Source organism: Myotis myotis, unplaced genomic scaffold, assembly GCF_014108235.1.
Source record: "Myotis myotis isolate mMyoMyo1 unplaced genomic scaffold, mMyoMyo1.p scaffold_m19_p_11, whole genome shotgun sequence".
Classification (NCBI taxonomy): domain Eukaryota; kingdom Metazoa; phylum Chordata; class Mammalia; order Chiroptera; family Vespertilionidae; genus Myotis; species Myotis myotis.
This window is the reverse complement of record NW_023416315.1, coordinates 11491301-11511323: the sequence shown is the minus strand read 5'-3', so window position 1 is coordinate 11511323 and position 20023 is coordinate 11491301. Positions and strand designations below refer to the sequence as shown.

The 20023-nt window shown below is 37.6% G+C and overlaps 2 protein-coding genes across 25 annotated transcripts in view; one reads left to right on the top strand and one right to left on the bottom strand.

Annotated features, from left to right (window-relative positions):
• NRCAM (neuronal cell adhesion molecule) overlaps window positions 1-20023 on the bottom strand; it is a 255311-nt gene that overhangs the window by 166859 nt on the left and 68429 nt on the right. The gene's annotated exons all lie outside the window — the stretch shown is intronic.
• LOC118665982 (histone deacetylase 1-like) lies at window positions 10370-11906 on the top strand. The gene is given in 2 exon segments (XM_036327499.1): window positions 10370-11232; window positions 11235-11906. Coding segments are annotated over 2 exon segments (1449 nt in total). The 5' UTR covers window positions 10370-10394; the 3' UTR covers window positions 11846-11906.

The window sequence follows — 20023 nt, the reverse complement described above, 5'->3', positions numbered from 1 at the left end:
TCCCAATAGAATACATGCTACCTGCAGAAGTGTGTCTGTTTTGCTTTTCATTCTCCATCCTCCACTGTATTCCTGTATACTGGAAAGTGCCTCACACAGAATCGATGCTTTTCGGAAAGTGCCTCACACAGAATCGATGCTGCATCAAGTGTGGCATTGAGGGGACAGTGTTGCCTCCCTTCAAGAGCCACAACTCATCCCCAGGGGAATGGAACATCAAGGTCCCTTCAAGGGTAGACTAGGATCATCATTGGACTGTGGAGGACCAAGAGGCAGTGCTGGTAGCTGCAAGAAGCTACAGACTTATTGGATTGGTTAGAGCAGTGGTTCTCAACCTTCTGGCCCTTTAAATACAGTTCCTCATGTTGTGACCCAACGATAAAATGATTTTCGTTGCTACTTCATAACTGTAATGTTGCTACTGTTATGAATCGTAATGTAAATATCTGATATGCAGGATGGTCTTAGGCGACCCCTGTGAAAGGGTCGTTCGACCGCCAAAGGGGTCGCGACCCACAGGTTGAGAACCGCTGGGTTAGAGCAAGGCTCACTCCACAGAGAATTCTGGATACACTTCAGAACTGGAGTGCTCCTATTTGTGTCACTTTAGTTTTTTACAAAGAGGTCACCCTGTGGAGGGAGATACCGAACTTCCTGCTTAACCAATCAATGAAAGACTTATTTTATAGAGATGAATCAGAAATTGCACCCAAGATTGCAGAGCAGATCATACTTTTTGTTTTTTAATCAGCCAATTGAGGTTATTTTTGGAACAAGATGGCATCTACGTTTAACAAAAGAAAATATTTGTCTTTTTGTATTTCCAGCACAAACACAAGTGTAATTACTGGGTTGTATAGACCTATTAGTCATCCATAGGGAGGCCCTCACAGACAATGTCACATAAAGTGGAGACAGCTGTGCTGCAGCCCTCAGAGTGCCTCAGGGCCCCCAGGACCCCTCTCAAAGCAAAGATTAAAAGACCACTCACTCCCTGGCTGTGGAGTCATTAGTGCTTGAATGGCACTAATAATACAACCACCATTACATGAATTACTGTTATTATTTGTAAGAATGGTCTATCCTCTAAGATTTGATCTGAGACCATGTCTTTCTACACAGATCATCAAAAGCCTTGCAAATTTAGATTGCCAAACACTCAAATTTGTGAATTTTGCTAACTTAGAATGCAAGACATTGCATCCTATTATCAAACCCCTGGAGTCCAACAGTCCATTAAAATAACGAGAATTGTAATGTTTCCCCTGTAATATTAAGAGCATCTTAATTACTTAATCTCCAGTAAGTGACACACATATAAATGTTATGCATAATCCAATCAAAGAGGTACTGAACGGTGCTCTGTGTTAAAGTCAAAAAGAATTTTCCTTCAAAGGTGGTGCTGGTCGGGCAGTATCAGAAGAACTACTGAAGAAAGTACATGCAGCACATCAGGTTTGCCTGAACGTCAGAATGGCTGCTCTGCCTGTGACATGTGTTTCATACATACAGTTTTATGGAGGAAATAAATTTCTATGTGACATTTTCAGGAATTACTACAAAAAATAACCACATATAGAAATAGCTTTATATATTTTGTGGAAGTTTTCATAACAATGTTTTACTTGACAGGTGCCAACAGTAAACACGATTCACATTCACAGTGCTTAGGTAGGGTAATGGTAATTCATGATGCACATGTTTACCTTACATGTGTTTTCTTTTAGTAAAAAAATGTACTTTACAAAGTATGCAATGGCTTCATATTATAAAAACAATCACTGAAAATAAAAAGAGGAGATTGACTTGTCAAAAATATAGCTACTTATATTTTATACTTATTTTTAAGTAAAGTTAAATAAAGTTTACTTATTTATGCAAATTAAAAATATTTTGGCTCATCAGAAGAGAAGAAAGCAACGAGGCTCAGAATATAATCCAAAGATTGAGCATAATGGCAGCAATTTTTATTAATGATCAACTCTTGTTTCTCCTTGGGAAAATATCTGTTCCTCCTGCCCGGCCTGCATGGATCGTGGGGGAGCCTTGACTTATGATCCAAGAGGCCAGGGCACATGCCTGGGTTATAGGCTCCATCCCCAGTAGGGGGCGTGCCGGAGGCAACCAGTCAATAATTCTCATCATTGATGTTTCTAGCTCTTTCTCCCTCTCCCTTCCTGTCCGAGATAACAAATAAAAAATTTTTTTAAAAAAGAAAATATGTGTTCCTCCCTTAGACATTATGATTTGCTGTCAGTAAATGCACCTCCTCTATTGATTAAATCAGATACAAGTATTCTGAGATTTTGAACAAACATTCAAATTTCTCTAGTTTTTCCCTCCCCCTGCTAATGTGGCCAATTTGGGAAGGGAAAGAATGAAGCTAAAACATTATTCCTTTTGCTATCAAGGTCCTCCTGATCCGTGGAAAAAATAAGTATGGCAGGAGATGGTGGGGAAGCCATAAAGAACTGGCTTACCTTTGAGAGACTATATGTAAAATCTCAGGAAAGAATTTTATAAATGAAATCTCTATAAGCTCATGATGAAAATCACAAATATTCCTTTTTCGGCAAAATATTCTTCGGCTACTCTTTCTTTTAAAGGATTTAAAAGCTTCCCACCACCTTTCCCAGATTCCTTCATAAAATAAATTTTAATTGATTTTAGAGGGAGGGGGGGAGAGAGAGAAACATCGATGTGGGAGAGAAACATTAACTGGTTGCCTCTCTCATGCATCAAACACGCAACCTGGGTATATGCCTTGACCAGGAATCAAACAGGTGAACTGAGCCACACTGGCCAGGGTCATGAAACACAGTTTTAAAGGGGAAGGAGGAAGATGTTGGCTTTGGTTTGTTAAGTTTCGTATGCAAGGTTTGCCAGTGTCAGGTGATGTTGCATTCCCACTCACATACAGATTCCCAGGACCCATAATGCACCAGCCCCTCCTGAAAGCTTGCATCTCTTAAGCCTGAGCCAGGCTTTCATGTCCAATGACTGTATAACCGCCAGATCTTTGCTTGCTTCAGCTTCAGCAAACTCCCTGAGCATTGTAAATCACTGCCTCTTGTCAAGGGGAGCTTGTTTACCTTATTAGCAAAACCAACTAAGTGTCGCCTCTGGGCCCATCAATGTGCCAGATGCCTTGGTTGGGAATTACTGCCTGAGGACAAAGTCTGAAGGCACTGCCAGGATGAGGACATCATAACCCCTAGGAGCTGGAGGATTATAATGGAGAAAATGACTGCACAAAACTGTTTAAAAATCATTCCAGGAGCTGTCATGTTTTCCATATTTGCATGGATACGTTTATAAGCTCAGGACTTGGCTGAGAGCTACCAAAATTTTATTTATCTTTTGTCATATTTCATCTCATTCATTATACCTGACAAGTAGGTCACAGGATATGTTAGAGGTTTTGAAAGATGCTGAGATGGCTACTCCTTCCCAATATTCACCACTGTCCATCCCCTCCAATTAGCTCATCCATCCATCTTTCTATCTATCAATCCATCTCCATCTATTCAATAAATGTTTTTCTAGGTCCTATGGATTATGTAATGAGGCAAATGTAAGTCTTGCCTTTCATGGAACTTATAGGCTAAGTAGGAATAGGATGTTCATAAACAGTGTCAGGCACCTATAAGCATAGCAATATAAATAATTACACTAAAATCAAGGAAAAGTCAAGAATGCCATAAGAGAAATACAAAGTGCTATGAGGGTAGGTATTTAGAAAAGGGATGGCTTTTGACATGGAATTTGAGGAAAGATAATTTTGCCAATGGTGATTGGCAATGAGCTATTGCACGACATTCATTACTGAGGGTAAAGTGAGAGCAATGACACAAAAGTGGAAAAACACAGTGCATGTGAAGAAGAGAGACAATTCTATTTTGCTGGGTCACAGGGCCTGGAAGAGAAACTTGGAAAATTAGGTAGACATTGTATTTTAAAAGACCCTAAATGACAAATGAAGGTGTTTGAGCTAAAGGCAATGGGGAGTCGTTAAAAGTTTATATTTTATCTTTTACTTTAGAAAAATTGAAGTATATAATTCTATACAGAGAATGCACAGATCTTCACTGTCCAGTTCAATGAGTTGTGACAAAAGTCTAGACCCATGTAACACATAACCCAATCACCCTAGAAAATTCCCTCTTGTCTCATTCAAGTTTATTCCCTTCCTATCCTCCCAGTGGCAACCAATGTTTTGAATTTTATTCCCATTGACTAGCTTTGCCTTGTCTTGGACTTCATGAAAATGCAATCATTCAATAGGTACTCTTTTGTGTGTGCCTTCTTTCACTCAACATACTGTTTCTGAGATTCATCCATGTCTCAAAACCTTTTTAAGCAGGAAAAATAAGATGATCATAACTATACTTTGGATAATTAATCTTGCCCTAATGTATAGAATTTTCTGAACATAGGGAAATAATTTTAGCAGCATATTTGAGGGAAGTGGGATCTATAGAAATGTATGAAGAAATTGAATTAAAATGATATTGGGGTAGGTGGACGGCTACAGACTTTCCACTAATTAGAGAAGGAAAAGTGGGGAAGAAAAAAAAGCCAAATATCATTATAAACAAATCCTCGCTGGGTAAAATCACTGCAAGGCCCAAATTCAATCAGCTGATATTTCCAATAGTAGGTGCTATTTGATAGCAGGGCTAGCAAGATCCGTGAGGAACCTCAGCTGATATTTCCAATAGGATTAATTAACAGCTAGTTGATTGGTCCACAGAAAGGGGCCCACGTAAGTCATTGGGAAGAAAGGGCAGGCGCAAACATACATTAACGCTGCATGGAAGGGTAGAAGAGAAGAAAACAATTAAAATATAAATTTCAAAGATTAAAATATTTGTAAATCTCACATGGAAATGCAAGGGATCTAGAATAGCCAAAACAATTGTTGAAAGGCAGAACAGCCAAAACCGGTTTGGCTCAGTGGATAGAGCGTCGGCTTGCGGACTGAAAGGTCCCAGGTTCGATTCCGGTCAAGGGCATGTACCTGGGTTGCGGGCACATCCCCAGTAGGAGGTGTGCAGGAGGCAGCTGATCAATGTTGCTCTCTCATCGATGTTTCTAACTCTCTATCTCTCTCCCTTCCTCTCTGTAAAAAATCAATAAAATATATTTAAAAAAAAAAAAAAGAAAGGCAGAACAAAGGTGAATAACTCATATAGCTGATTTCAAAATGTATTACCAAGTTGCAATAATTAAAACAGTGATACTAGCATGAAGACAGACATATAGATTGATGAAACAGAACTGAGAGTCCAGAAACAAACCCTTACATTTATGATCAACTGACTTTTGACAAGGGTACCAGAACAATTCAGCGGGGGAAAGAATAGCCTTTTTAACAAATGGTGCGGGGGTAAGCGAACACATGCATTGCAAAAGAATGAAGTTGGACTCCTACTTCAAGCCATATACAAAAATTAATTCAAAATGGATAACACACCTAAGAGCTCAAACTATAAGACTATTAGGATAAAATATAGATTAGAAAGTACTTTCTTAGATATGATCCCAAAATTACAAGTGACAAAAGTAAAACAATTGGAGTTCATCAATAGTAAAAATGTTTGTGTTTCAAAGGACAAAATCAAAAAGTGAAAGACTCACACAATAGAAAAAATATTTGTAAATCATATATCTGACAAGGGCCTTACATCCAGAATATATAAATACCTGTTACAACTTAACAACAATAAGACAAATAACCCAATTTTAAAATGAGCAAAAGATCTGACCAGTCACTCACCAAAGAAAACATACAGATATAAAGTAGACATAAAAAATGTTCAACATTATTTGTTGCTGGAGAATTGCAAATTATAACTATAATAAGATACTATATATACCTATTAGCATAACTGAAATCCAAAACGTTGAGAGTACCAAATGCTGGTGAAGATGCAGAACAACAAAGACTCTCACTCGTTGCTAATGAGAATGCAAAATGACAGTTTGGCAGGTTTTTACAAAGCTAAACATAGTCTTACCATGTGATTCAGCAATCATGCTGCTAGGTATTATGCAATTGAGCTGAATACTTACGCCAACATAAAAACCTGCATACAGATGTTTATAGCAGATGTATTCATAATCATCAAAAACTGGAAGCAATCAAGGTATCCTTCAATATCACTAGATAAGCAAATCCTATACAATAGAATAGTATTTAGTGATAAAAAGAAATAAACTATTAAGCTATGAAAAGGGATGAATTTAAAATGCATATTGCTAAGTGAAAGAAGCCAGTGTGAAGAGGCTACCTACATTGCAATTGTATGACATTCTCTAAAGGCAAAACTAGAGGGCCAAAAAGATCAATAGATGCCAAGAGTTTGAGAAGAAGCAAAAGGGTTGAATAAGTAAAACACAAGAACCTTTTTAGGTTAGTAAAGCTATTTTCTATGATACTGTAATTGTAGTTAGCATACATGACATTATTCATTTGTCAAAACCCACTAAACTTTATTTTATAAAGACTGAATCTTAACATATGCAAATTTTAAAAAATCATTTAGGAAGTCAGGTGAATTCTAGAATGAAATGCAGAATATGACAAAACAATACAACGGCATTACAAATGTGTAAAACAACCGCACTGACGTGGGAGCAGAAAAAGGGTGCTAAGCTAAACTGACTCTGGAAACAAGTGGCGCCTATCAAACTAAAGGCAAAAGAAACTGTACATTAGTACTATACTACTGAGAAAGTTATATCTGATATATATATATGACTTAGACAATTAAGTAAATGGATAGTTGATGATAGAAGCCATAGGTGTAAGTTTACAGATAAGCAAGGAGAAGGAGACTAGAGTGATCTGTGGTAATGGATTTGAGTGGGAGACATTAGTATGAACTCATGTTTAGCTTAATATAGATACAGATGGTTACATATCCCTCTATGTACAGGAATATGTGTATGTGTATAACACAGGTTATTATATGTGCTATATACTTCCTTGCTCTGTCAGGCCTAGAAGCAAGGACACCCTACTAGCAATGAGCACACCTCGTGACCACAGCTTGGTTTCTAATGTCATTTTCTAATAAAAGGGACCAGTACTCCTTGGAAAATGGCTGATGCTAGGACTGGGGAAGGAAATATATAAGATGAGCCTGGAGGACCAGTGGTGCCAGAAAGGAAGGAAGTGGTTATAAAAAGCCACCATGGCCGAAACCGGTTTGGCTCAGTGGATGGAGCGTCGGCCTGTGGACTGAAGGGTCCCCGGGTTCGATTCCGGTCAAGGGCATGTGCTTGGGTTGTGGGCACTTCCCCAGTGGGGGATGTGCAGGAGGCAGCTGATCGATGTTTCTCTCTCATCGATGTTTCTGACTATCTCTCTCCCTTCCTCTCTGTAAAAAATCAATAAAATAAAAAAATAAATAAATAAATAAATAAAAAGCCACCATGATAGACCCATCTCAAAGGGACACAGGAACCAAATGTAAGAGCTCCCAATAGCCCAAACTGGAATAAGATAAAGTATTATTAGATTATAGCCCAAAGTGTAAAATAAATATCACATACCAATATAAATAAATAATTGAAAAAATTTTTAAATGAATAGAAAGAGACAAATCTCTTTGCAGACGGATTCCAATTAATTTATGAAGGTGCTCCACTCTCGAGGAGATGGAGCCTATCTCCCTACTTCTTAAAGATGAGTTTTCTCATAGTGGCTATTAGACTATGGAAAGGGTGCGGAAAGAGTGACTTTATAATGGAGAAACCTGGCAAACACTACCACATCAGGTGTCCAAGGTCAACATCAACATATTAGACACGTTGATAGTATGTACCCTTGATATATTATGAAAATCATACTAATTAATGCACTGTGATCTTCCACCCAAAAAACCGTAACTCCAGTCTGATCATGGGAAAAACATCCAAAATATTCCAGAAGAATGGCATTTAATAAAATTTCTGACCAGTACTCCTCAAAACTGTTAAAATCATTAAAAACAAGAAAAGTTTAAGAAACTGTCACAGTACAGAGGAGCCTAAAGAGATATGACGACTACATGTGGTGTGATATCCGAGATGAGATCCTGGACAGAAAGGCAACATCAGGTAAAAATCCCCCAAAAATCTAAATAAGTATAAAGTTAATAATAGTGCATCAATATTGGCTCATTAATTGTAACTTGAGTACCATACTTATGTGAGATGTTAATAATAGGGAAACTGGTTGTGGTGTTTAAGGGAATTCTCTGCAAAATCCGAGCCATTTTTCTGTAAATCTAACACTGTTTAAATGAATAAAAACTTTTTAAGTGGGCAAAGGATTTGAATAGACATTTTTCCAAAAACTTTACACAAATGGCAATGAGCACATGAAAAGATGCTCAACATCATTAGTCATTAGGGAAACGCAAATCAAAATCGCAGTGAGATAGCACTTCACATCTACTTAGGATGGCTGTAATAAAAGACAGGCAATAACAAGTGTTGATGAGGAAAGTGGACATTAGAATCATCATACATTGCTGGTTGAACTGTAAAATAATGAGGCCACTTTGATACAGAGTTTGGTTGTTCTTCAAAATGTTAAACATAGAATAACCATGTAATCCAGAAATTCCCCTCCTAGGTAAAGACCAAGAGAATTAAAAATACATATCCACACAAAAACCTGCCCACAAATGTTCAGAGGAACATTATTCAAATCATAGCTAAAATGTGAAACCAACCCAAATATCCATCAACCAATGAATGAATAAACGTTGTGTGGTGACCCACACAATGGCATATTATTTAGTCATGTAGTTAATACATGTTACAACATGAATGAGCCTTGAAAACATTATGCTAAGTGAAAGAAGCCAGTCCCTCGGTCGCCCTGAGCTAAAAGCAGTAACTATGTACCTCGGTGCTTATGGTGCTGGAGGGTGTAATCCTGGGGTGGGGAACGTCTGGCCCATGGGCCATATAAAGCCCATGAAGTCATTTGGTCTGGCCTTGCCAAGCATTAGGAGTGAGTGAATTAACTGTTTGACCAAATATAGCAGGCTAATTTTTAAGTTCATAATTTTGTATGGCCCTTGAATGATGTTATAAATATCCAAATGGCCCTTAACAGAAAAGAGGTTCCCCACCCCTGGAATCTGTGAAGAGACCCTACACATACTGCCCTTGTGACTGCCTGAAAACTTACCATCTGACATATATTATTTTATGTAATCCTCATAATCAAGTCAAGAAGCAGGTATTATTAGCTACATTTTAAAGTTTTAAAGATTATTTGCATTTTAAAGAACTGTGGCAAACGTTAGATTTAAAATTAGGTTGACTCATTCAACGGCCAGCTCTAGACCATTACATTTCCCGGTACCTCAACCTCTCAAATGTTAGATTTCTCACCACTGTCCTACTTATCTCATAGAGTTGTCTTTAGGATCAAATTGGATAATATAAAAATGCTTTTTAGCTTATGAATTATTAATTTATTCTTCTTTTTTTGTACTCAGACAAATACATATTCAGAATGAAAAATCAAACAGCTAAATCATACAAATAGCATCTTCTCAGTTATAGAAACGAAAGGCCTGAATACTGAAGCTGTGGATAAAAGAGTGCTCCAAAAATTATAATCGTTTCAAATTTAAATATCTCATTTTCCCAATTCAAAGATGATTTAATTTTCTTTCGTGACAACATACTTTCTTTGGTTATTTGTGGGGTGTCTTTTGGGGGGAGGGGATAAAATTGTGCTTTTCATTTTTGGATGTTTAAATAATGTACAAAGATTTTAAGCATATACATATCAGATTCAGGATTTTGTCTAATTTCCTGGTTACTAAAAGAATAGACAGAGTTATATTTTAGACAATTTACATATAAGTTTTATAACCCTGCCTTTAAGTCACTAATGTAAATGTGTTGCAAAATCACATATTCTGAATATCTGCTTATTTTTAAAAGTTATATATGAATACATATGCTTTCTAAACCAAGTTTTGCCAGTGCCACACTCAGATAATCTGAATTTAAATCTTAGCTCTACCTCTTCGGTCAAGTTACTTATTAAAGTTACTTATTATTCTCCAAATTTTAGTTTCCTAAAACTAAATAGCTGGATTTAACTAAACAGTTACAGAGCTGGAATTCAAACCAAGACCTATCTGACTCCATTCATTGGATCACACCAAACTAAACCATAAAGATCCTTTGTTGTCTTAGCATGAAGCCTGGGAGATCACTAAGTAAACCTTCGTCAAGAGGCTAAAGATTTCACTATTCGAGGTCAAAATGCGTTCTCTTCCGTAGCATTTTTATACTGGGAACAACTGTATCCAAAGATAAATAAGAAGGAACTGTTGAGACCGACGGACGGGCCGGAGCGACAGCAGGCGAGCAAGATGGCGCAGACTCAGGGCACCCGGAGGAAAGTCTGTTACTACGACGACGACGGGGAGGTTGGAAGTTACTATTATGGACAAGGCCACCCAATGAAACCTCACCGAATCCGCATGACTCACAATTTGCTACTTAACTATGGTCTCTACCGAAACATGGAAATCTATCGTCCTCACAAATCCAATGCTGAGGAGATGACCAAGTATCACAGCGATGATTGCATAAAATTCTTGTGCTCCATCCGCCCAGATAACATGTCTGAATACAGCAAGCATATGCAGAGATTCAACGTTGGTGAAGACTGTCCGGTATTTGATGGCCTGTTTGAGTTCTGTCAGCTATCTACTGGTGGCTCTGTGGCAAGTGCTGTGAAAGTTAATAAGCAGCAGACGGACATCGCTGTGAATTGGGCTGGGGGCCTGCACCATGCAAAGAAGTCTGAGGCATCTGGCTTCTGTTACGTCAACGATATCGTCTTGGCCATCCTGGAATTGCTAAAGTATCACCAGAGGGTGCTGTATATTGACATTGATATTCACCATGGCGATGGCGTGGAAGAGGCCTTCTATACCACAGACCGGGCCATGACTGTGTCTTTTCATAAATATGGAGAGTACTTCCCAGGAACTGCAGATCTACGGGATATTGGGGCTGGCAAAGGCAAGTATTATGCTGTTAACTACCCGCTTCGAGATGGGATTGATGACGAGTCCTATGAGGCCATTTTCAAGCCGGTCATATCCAAAGTGATGGAGATGTTTCAACCCAGTGCAGTCGTCTTACAGGGTGGCTCTGACTCCCTGTCTGGGGCTCGGTTAGGTTGCTTCAATGTGGCCATCAAAGGCACGCCAAGTGTGTGGAGTTTGTGAAGAGCTTTGACCTGCCTAAGCTCATGCTGGGAGGAGGTGGCTACACCATTCGTTATGTTGCCCGATGCTGGGCATATGAAACAGCTGTCGCCCTGGACACAGAGATTCCTAATGAGCTTCCATACAACGACTACTTTGAATACTTTGGGCCAGATTTCAAACTTCACATCAGTCCTTCCAATATGACTAAGCAGAACACAAATGAGTACCTGGAGAAGATCAAACAGCGGCTGCCTGAGAACCTGAGAATGCTGCCCCATGCCCCTGGGGTCCAAACGCAGGCGATTCCTGAGGACGCCTTTCCAGAGGAGAGTGGTGATGAGGATGAGGAAGACCCTGACAAGCGCATTTCGATCTGTCCCTCTGACAAACAAATTGCCTGTGAGGAAGAGTTCTCCGACTCTGATGAGAAGGGAGAAGGTGGTCTCAAGAACTCTTCCAACTTCAAAAAAGCCAAGAGAGTCAAAACTGAGGATGAAAAAGAGAAAGACCCAGAAGAGAAGAAAGAAGTCACAGAAGAGGAGAAAACCAAGGAGGACAAGCAAGAAGCCAAAGGGGTTAAAGAGGAGGTCAAATTGGCCTGAGCAGTCCTCTCCAGTTCTGGCTTCTTGCAAAGTGCCCCACCTTCCTCCTCTAACCCCTCAGGTTTTATATTGTATATTTCTGTGTATTTATATAAAAATATATTAAATATAAATATCCCCAGGGCCTAGACAGGAACCAGGCCATGAGCCCAGGGCACACGTGCTAGGCACGCTCTTATAATAGCTGCCCTGCCCTCCTTCCCCAGTTCTTAATTTTGAACCATAAAGGGTGCCAGTTCTGGGTGCAAGGGATTCTATTCTCTTAAACATCCATAGAACAAAATTCCGAAATGCCAAATTCCTGCCTAGTGGCTTTGGAAAGATGCCTATATTGAGCATTCTAGGAATGGCTGGGTCTTCAGGAACCCCCTGTTCTTTACAGGCACCTTAAGGTAGTAACATCAGCTACATCTAGATTGGTTCTGTTATACCTTCCCACTGGCCCCAAGTGAGTTAAGAAACCCACACTCTCTGACCTCTCACCCCTCTTGCTCCCCCATTCTGCAGGTGAGAATTGGTAGTTTCCTTTTTGAGATGCTATTTTTGGCGAGTGTGTGTGTGTGGGTGTGTGTGTGGGTGGGTGTGTGAGAATCTTTGTAATAAAATGGTACATTTCTATTAAAAAAAAAGGAACTGTTGAAATGATTTTGGTGACAGTATCATACACCTAATCTCAAATGTTAGAATAAAATTTACTCAATTCTATGGCAGAACTACTTTAACTAAATGGGAATAGGAGTGAATGTGGCTGCCTCAACCAATGATGGGCATGGAAGTCACACAGACTGTGACACTGAAGATGTCTGTAAAAAAAGGTGCTTACTTGACTAGAATAAACCACTGTAAACACTATATCCATAAAGCAATTGTCTTGAAATACTATTCTGTTAAAATTCCAGGTTCATCTTTTTTTACACATAATATTGGATAATTGTATTAGATAGAAATTATATATATGGCATTTTCATTTTGAATTTATTCCCGATTTAAACTTTAAAAAGCTATTTGACTTATCATGTGGCATCTTACAAAACATGGTTTTTAAGATTGATTAATTCCAAAATTAAAAACTGAGGTTCTATTTATAGGGTTCCTATAGCATGACTAAGGTGTATTTTGTTTTGTTTTTCAAATGAATCCATTGTTTGCTCAGTAAAATAATTATCTATACTGAAAGCCTATCTATATCTAGGCTTTGGCAATTTGCTGGAATTTTTCATATTTAATGTTTTTGCAAAGCATGATCTTGTTTCTAAAATCAACTTTCTTTTCTTATATATCTAAAGGAAATTCTTAACAAAGAACTGTGTGAAAGATCACATTTTTTAAGTAAAAATATTTTGAGGAGTTAAAAAAAGTGATCATACAAATATGAGGTGTCTCATAAATATCCATTTATGAAAATGGTTGGGAAATAAGAAAATTCAGTTAAAAGTATCTCTAAAAGTTACCATATAAACCACACATTGCTTATCTATCAGTGTCAATAATTATATAGAAAAGACCCAAGCATTAACGTATTGTAGAGTTCAATTTTTTTTTTCATGCTTTGAGTAGTCCAGTATCTTATCATGCCTCAGTATCACTATTGTGCCCTTTCATCATCACTGAATATAGTGTGAGGATGAAAATGCACTAATTATTTGAGCTTTGAGGTTGACTCTCTCTCAGATAGAGGGGGCTGGACAGGGCTGTTATTTTTATCACGCTCCTCACCAGGCTTTGATGAGCTGCCTAGATCCCACTGTGGTATATTTAGCACCAGCTCTTCCTGCAGCAGCCTCGGCCACATGGAATCGCGCTTTCACACCCACTCACTTCTGCTGAATATATAATCTAAACATGGTTTCTGAAAGAATAATTTCTATGCATAGCAATAAGGGGGGAACATTTTTTAATTTACCAAATGAAGTTTAAGTCTTGTCAAAAGCCATCTGACTTGCTAAGTATACACACACACACATACAAACACACACTCTCTCTCAATATTTCTGAAATAAATTTTTTTTTTAAAGTATCCATTGAAAAAGAGAAAAAATCCATTAAGGGAATAGATGAACCACATGTATTTTAAATGTCCTTCTCCAGATCACATGTATGTGTATGTTTGGTTTGCAACAACAGTTGCCCCGTAAATGTAACCAGACACATATTTCACTCCGATGTTGCTATGGAACCCTTTCCTAACTGAAAATTAAATTTCTCCATCTGTTTGCCTGACTTTGTATCACTGCAGTGCTGAGGGCCAGCTGACCTAACAAACATGCTGCTGACCAGATTCCTCAAACCAGAAACAAAACAAACACGAAGCAAAGCAAATACCATAAGAAACCATATAATTCTGAAAGATTCACTCTCCAAAAGTGTTGATAAAGTTGGTGGAACTTTAGGGATACACTCTCACACAGGCAACCTATGATACAAACCTCTCAACAGTACACTGAAGATGACCTGTTTAGGACAGTACAAAATTGTAATTGATTCAATAAATCTATTGAATTGTCCTGTGATCAACTAAAAGGGGGGCATTTAACAGACAGTTTGGTCCTGATTTGCATTGTATTTTAAATATTTTTTATTGTTGACAGTAGTACAGATATCTCCCATTTTCTCCCCCTTTACCCACCTCCTTCCAGGCCCTACTCACCCCCCACCCCCTAGGTCTTCACTACCCTGTTGCCCGTGTCTATGGGTTATACATATACGTTATTTGGTTTATAATTCTTCTTGTCCCCCCAACCCCACATCGAGGTATGTCATTCCGTTCCATGCCTCCATGCCTTGTGCATTGTACTTTAAAAGTACCAAAAACATAAACCATATTAAAAATACTAAATGGATTCCATATATTTCCCCCTTTGTGAAGCCAAATTAAAGATTCTTCAATAAAACAGAAGATTGTCATGGAGACAATTAACATAATTTTAACTTTATTTTAATTGTTTAACCTACACATTTATAATGTAATTCATGTTAACAAGTTACAGAATTTTCAAAGGCTATAAGCATATTCCAATTAATTCTAATTATATAAGTAATTTTATACACATAGGCTTATAATTACTAGTCTATCTACTGATCTGCCCACAAGCATAAATTTTTGACACTAATTTACAATTATTTTATTTTATTTTTCCACCACCATTTATCCCCTCTATGCCCTCTTCTACCTCCACCACCTCCCCACCCCACCATCACCACTGTTCTTGACTATTTACATTAGTACATTTATCAAAATATAGAATCAATTACTAATGATATTTTCTTGAAATTCTAAAAGTATTTATGAAGTATCTACTGAAAAGACTTTGAAAGCATTTTCCTTAAAAATATAAACAAAAATTGTAATTGATTTAATGAAATTTTGTTCCTAAAGAAATGTCAACAGATGTTATTATTAGCTCATTATGTTTCTCCTCTTCAAATATTTTTTGTTCCCAAGTAGTTTCTTAGTTATTTATTCATATGATGCTTATAGAATTTGTGTGTGTTTTTTCCCCAAATTTTGGGTAATTTTACTTAGGGACAAGTTTTTCTCCCCCTAGTAGACTAAGAATTCCTGAGAGCAAAACATTATTGTGCCCTACCTAAAATGTTTGTTGAATGAATTATCCATCTTTGAATTCTCCCACATTAATTAACCTATTTTCTTATCATAAAATATGTTGCTGATTAGCTTTAACATATAAACTCAAACTAAATTTTCCCTTTGCATCCCTAATGCTGGTGTTTAGGAAACAAACAAAAAATTTAAAGGATATATAATATTTCCAAGTGTTGAAGCTGACCTTTAGCATAATTTGGAGAAAATGCTATCTGATAAGCAAAATATCAATCTTAACTGATAATTTTATAGTAATAAAAACTAAGATTTTTTTTTTTTAGGTTTATTAATAGACTAAGCAAAAAACAAAAACAAAAACTCATAGATACAGACAACATTACCAGAGGGAAAGGGGCTTGGGGAGAGGTAGAAGAGGTTAAAGGAGAAATAAATAGTGATGAAAGGAGACTTGACTTTGGATGGTGAACACACAATACAATAAACAGATGATGTATTATAAAATTGTACACTTGAAACATATATAATTGTGTTAACCAATGTCACCCCAATAAACTAATAAAAATTTTAAAAGAAAAAAAATTTTTAAATAATAAACTGGGCCTTACCAAAAAAAAAAAAAAAAAAAAAAAAAGTCATCCCAGCTGTCTGAGAATATTGAGAAATAGAATCATTCATTCTGGTGGGACTTCTGATTTATTTTATAGACTTGGTAAAGAATTCAATCATGCCAAAACCGGTTTGGCTCAGTGGATAGAGCGTCGGCCTGCGGACTGAAAGGTCCCAGGTTCGATTCCGGTCAAGGGCATGTACCTGGGTTGCGGGCATATCCCCAGTAGGAGATGTGCAGGAGGCAGCTGATCGATGTTTCTCTCTCATCGATGTTTCTAACTCTCTATCTCTCTCCCTTCCTCTCTGTAAAAAATCAATAAAATATATTAAAAAAAAAAAAGAATTCAATCATATTTCTTATATTTTTCTAAAATCAGAAAAAGTTCTCCAAAGATATGATATAATTATTTTCTAAAATCCAAAAGTGCCCCAAAGATATGATATAATTGATGCAAATAATTACTGGAAGGAATTAAATATAATCCTGAAATCTTGGGAAAGATCCAACCTTGAACCAATGTCTTCCAAAGTTCCTAGTTAAAGCGGTCCTAGACAATCTGGGCTCGGAGTACATTATTTTGTACTGGGAGGGCTTTTTTCCATCTCACTTGCTACGTCAAGTGTCTCAGAGCCCTCAGAAATAAAATCAGAGAGTAAGGCAACAGAATATGTTTTCACATATGGCATACAGGTTCCCACTGTTCTCCAGTCCCACTGTAAAATTATCATATCCAAAGATCAGACATGAATAGCAAAAAATATATATTTTGATAAGAGTGATTAAGCAAATATTGAGAAGGAAATGTCAAAACTTTCTGGGACAATACATTAGTAATCATCATGTCACTTCTACACACATTAATAAAACCATAACTTGTTCAGATAACTAAATATTTCATTCACTATTTTCTTGTAATATTTCTATTTCCTTGATATTACAATAAATAGCTCTTTCTATATGCCACAAAGTAGCAGTGAAAGTAGGATGGATAAAACTCCAACATTTGCTATATCTATTTCTGTAACACATCTCCCACATTATATATATATGTGAAAGCCTCAAGACTGTGGTTAATTTTAAATCTAGTCAAGATGGCAGTCCACCCACATTTCCAGGCTTAAAATATAACATCTTTCATAACTACTTCACACCATATAAAATCCATATATGCTTTCAATCATGCTAATGATATTCTTCAAACCACCTTCTGCTTATATCAGCCTTCAACGTTTGGTTGGTATTTATGCACTGATGTTATTCACCGGAATTAGATTTCCTTCTTAAAAAACTGAGAAATCTGTCACAGACTATAGACTAAACAAAATAGAATTTCCTACTGCCTCCTATAAAGACAAATTTGTTTTGTTCAGATTAAAATTACAACTAAGGATAATTCAGATCTATTTCTTTTTGCAGACACTCTGAGGCCTTAAGCAAACAAGTTTAAGATGAGAATCAATTTTACCTAGTAGATGTTAGACCAGGGGTGGGCAAACTTTTTGACTCGAGGGCCACAATGGGTTCTTAAACTGGACTGGAGGGCTGGAACAAAAGCATGGATAGAGTGTTTGTGTGAACTAATATAAATTCAAAGTAAACATCATTACATAAAAGGGTACGGTCTTTTTTTTTTTTTTTTTTTTTTTTTTAGTTTTATTCATTTCAAATGGGCTGGATCGGCCCGAGGGCCGTAGTTTGCCCACGGCTGTGTTAGACACTGAATCTATTGGTCGTAAAAATGCCTTCATGGAATAGTTGGGGTACAAAGGTAATGAGGAAAGGGAAAATTTGAGCTAAAATTTATTTCCTTGGGTACTTCTTGAGAAAGTGGGAAGAGGAACTTTGCTGTTTTAATTCTTGGCTCCTGGGTGGTAAAATTTGAAGCAAGAGCCCCACGTAGGCCTTGGGCCTAAATCATACACGCTGGTCCAATTTACTAGGACCTTCTGCATTAGTTTATCATCACAAGCCCAGCTTTTCACACTAGAGTAGGACTTTTTTCTGTTTGTTTCTGGAGCTGAGACAGCCCTTGGGAATCTCACAGGATGCCAAGGCTATATTCAAGCATTCCTGAGTGCCAGACATAACCATCTAATAGTATTCCATCCCCTACTCTGACCAAGGAAACAATATTTTTGCTCTTCTGCAAAGTGATAAATGTGACCAGCAGGCAAAACAGCCACATGACCATCCGGAAAGCAACACGGGGTGCCGGGGCACAGAGGGCACGCTAATGCACACAGGTGTCCCAGGGAAGTGATATATTCCCTTTGTTGGTTCAAGAAAACTTGATGCCATAAAAGCATTCTCAGAAGTTTAGGGTAAGTGAACATATTTTTGTAAATGATTAATAACTACTTCCTGAACACCTCTGATGTAAGGTGCTACAAAGGCCACTATGGATATACAGATGAATAAGCCACCACCCACTTTTTCCAGGAGTTTATGAAGCCAGAGTAAAAGCTCCATGAATATGCTACACGGATGAGATGGAGAAAGTGCTCTGACAGAAGCCATGTGCTTTAGACAGGCTGGGGAAAGAACGGCTCATTCTAAATGCAAAATGACAACAACAACAAAGGCTTTTAGGGCCAAGAAAACCACCATATAAACAAAAGCATTTAAAAGTCACAGTTTAAATACAACAAGCAGTCTCCCTCTTTAAGGAACTTGTTAATGAATTTTCTGGTAAAACATAAAAAATCTTCTTCAAAAAGAGGCCCAAAGACATTGATGTGAACAGAACCCTCTGTGCTGTGCTCCGGGACCTGTTCAGAGGACAGGGGAGCTGCTGCCACCTCTTCCTTTCAACTGAAGACCCAAATCTACCATGAGGTGCAGCTGCTCTTCCCACAATGGGCTGATAAGGTGAAAGTGACAAGCAAAAATCACTTGTTGTACCAGAAAATCCAGCACTAGGCACCCAGAAAAGCCATTGCATATGTTACTACCTTATCCATAGGCACTGCAGATTGCCCAGATAATAACAGGAGGGCAGGACTTGTGAACCATGAAGCTTCCTACTGGGATGGAAGTGGGTAGGCCACATGCATTTGGACTTGGGTTAACTGAATGATAACTTTCTATGTTACTGCAGGACTGGGGGATGTTTAATGATGTTACATGGGATGGGTCATGGAAATCACAATTATTCTTAATGGAAATCACACTTAAGCTCACATATTAAGATAGTGATATAGTCCTGACCGGTTTGGCTCAGTGGATAGAGCGTCGGCCTGCGGACTGAAGGGTCCTGGGTTCGATTCCAGTCAAGGGCATATACCTTGGTTGCAGGCACAACCCCAGTGGGGGGTGTGCAGGAGGCAGCTGATCGATGTTTCTCTCTCATCGATGTTTCTAACTCTCTATCCCTCTCTCTTCCTCTCTGTAAAAAATCAATAAAATATATTTTAAAAAAAAAAGCTAGTGATACACACACACACACACACACACTATTGGTATTGTAAAAAAGTCACCTTGAAGAAATCTCACAAACATAATGTTAAGTAAAAATTAGTATGTCAGTAATTATGTGAAGTTCAAAATGTGTAAAGACAAACAATAATTTAGGGTAATGCTTACCTCTGGGAGAGAAGGGAAAGGGATGTGATCAAGGAATAAAACACCACCAAAATGATATTAGATTTCCTATGTTGGTTGTGCTTGTTTTTATTCTCCTCACCTTACATATGCTATACTAATTTTTTAAAATAATAAGAGCTAACAGTTTATTATTTAATTCTAATAATCCTATGAATGATATAAGTACTGTTTTATCCCCAATTTTATATACGGGAAAACTGAGGCATAGAATTGTTAAGTAACTTTATAAAGGTTCCAAGCCTAGCAAGCGATAGGGCCAAGACCAGAACCTAGGCAGTGTGTTTCCATAGTAAATGGTCCTGAACACTGACTTATTTTCCCTCTTTTGTATATATTATGTAATCCTCCATTCTGAAGCTAAAAAGAAAGAACTGAAAAGGAAAAAAATGGTTGGATTAAA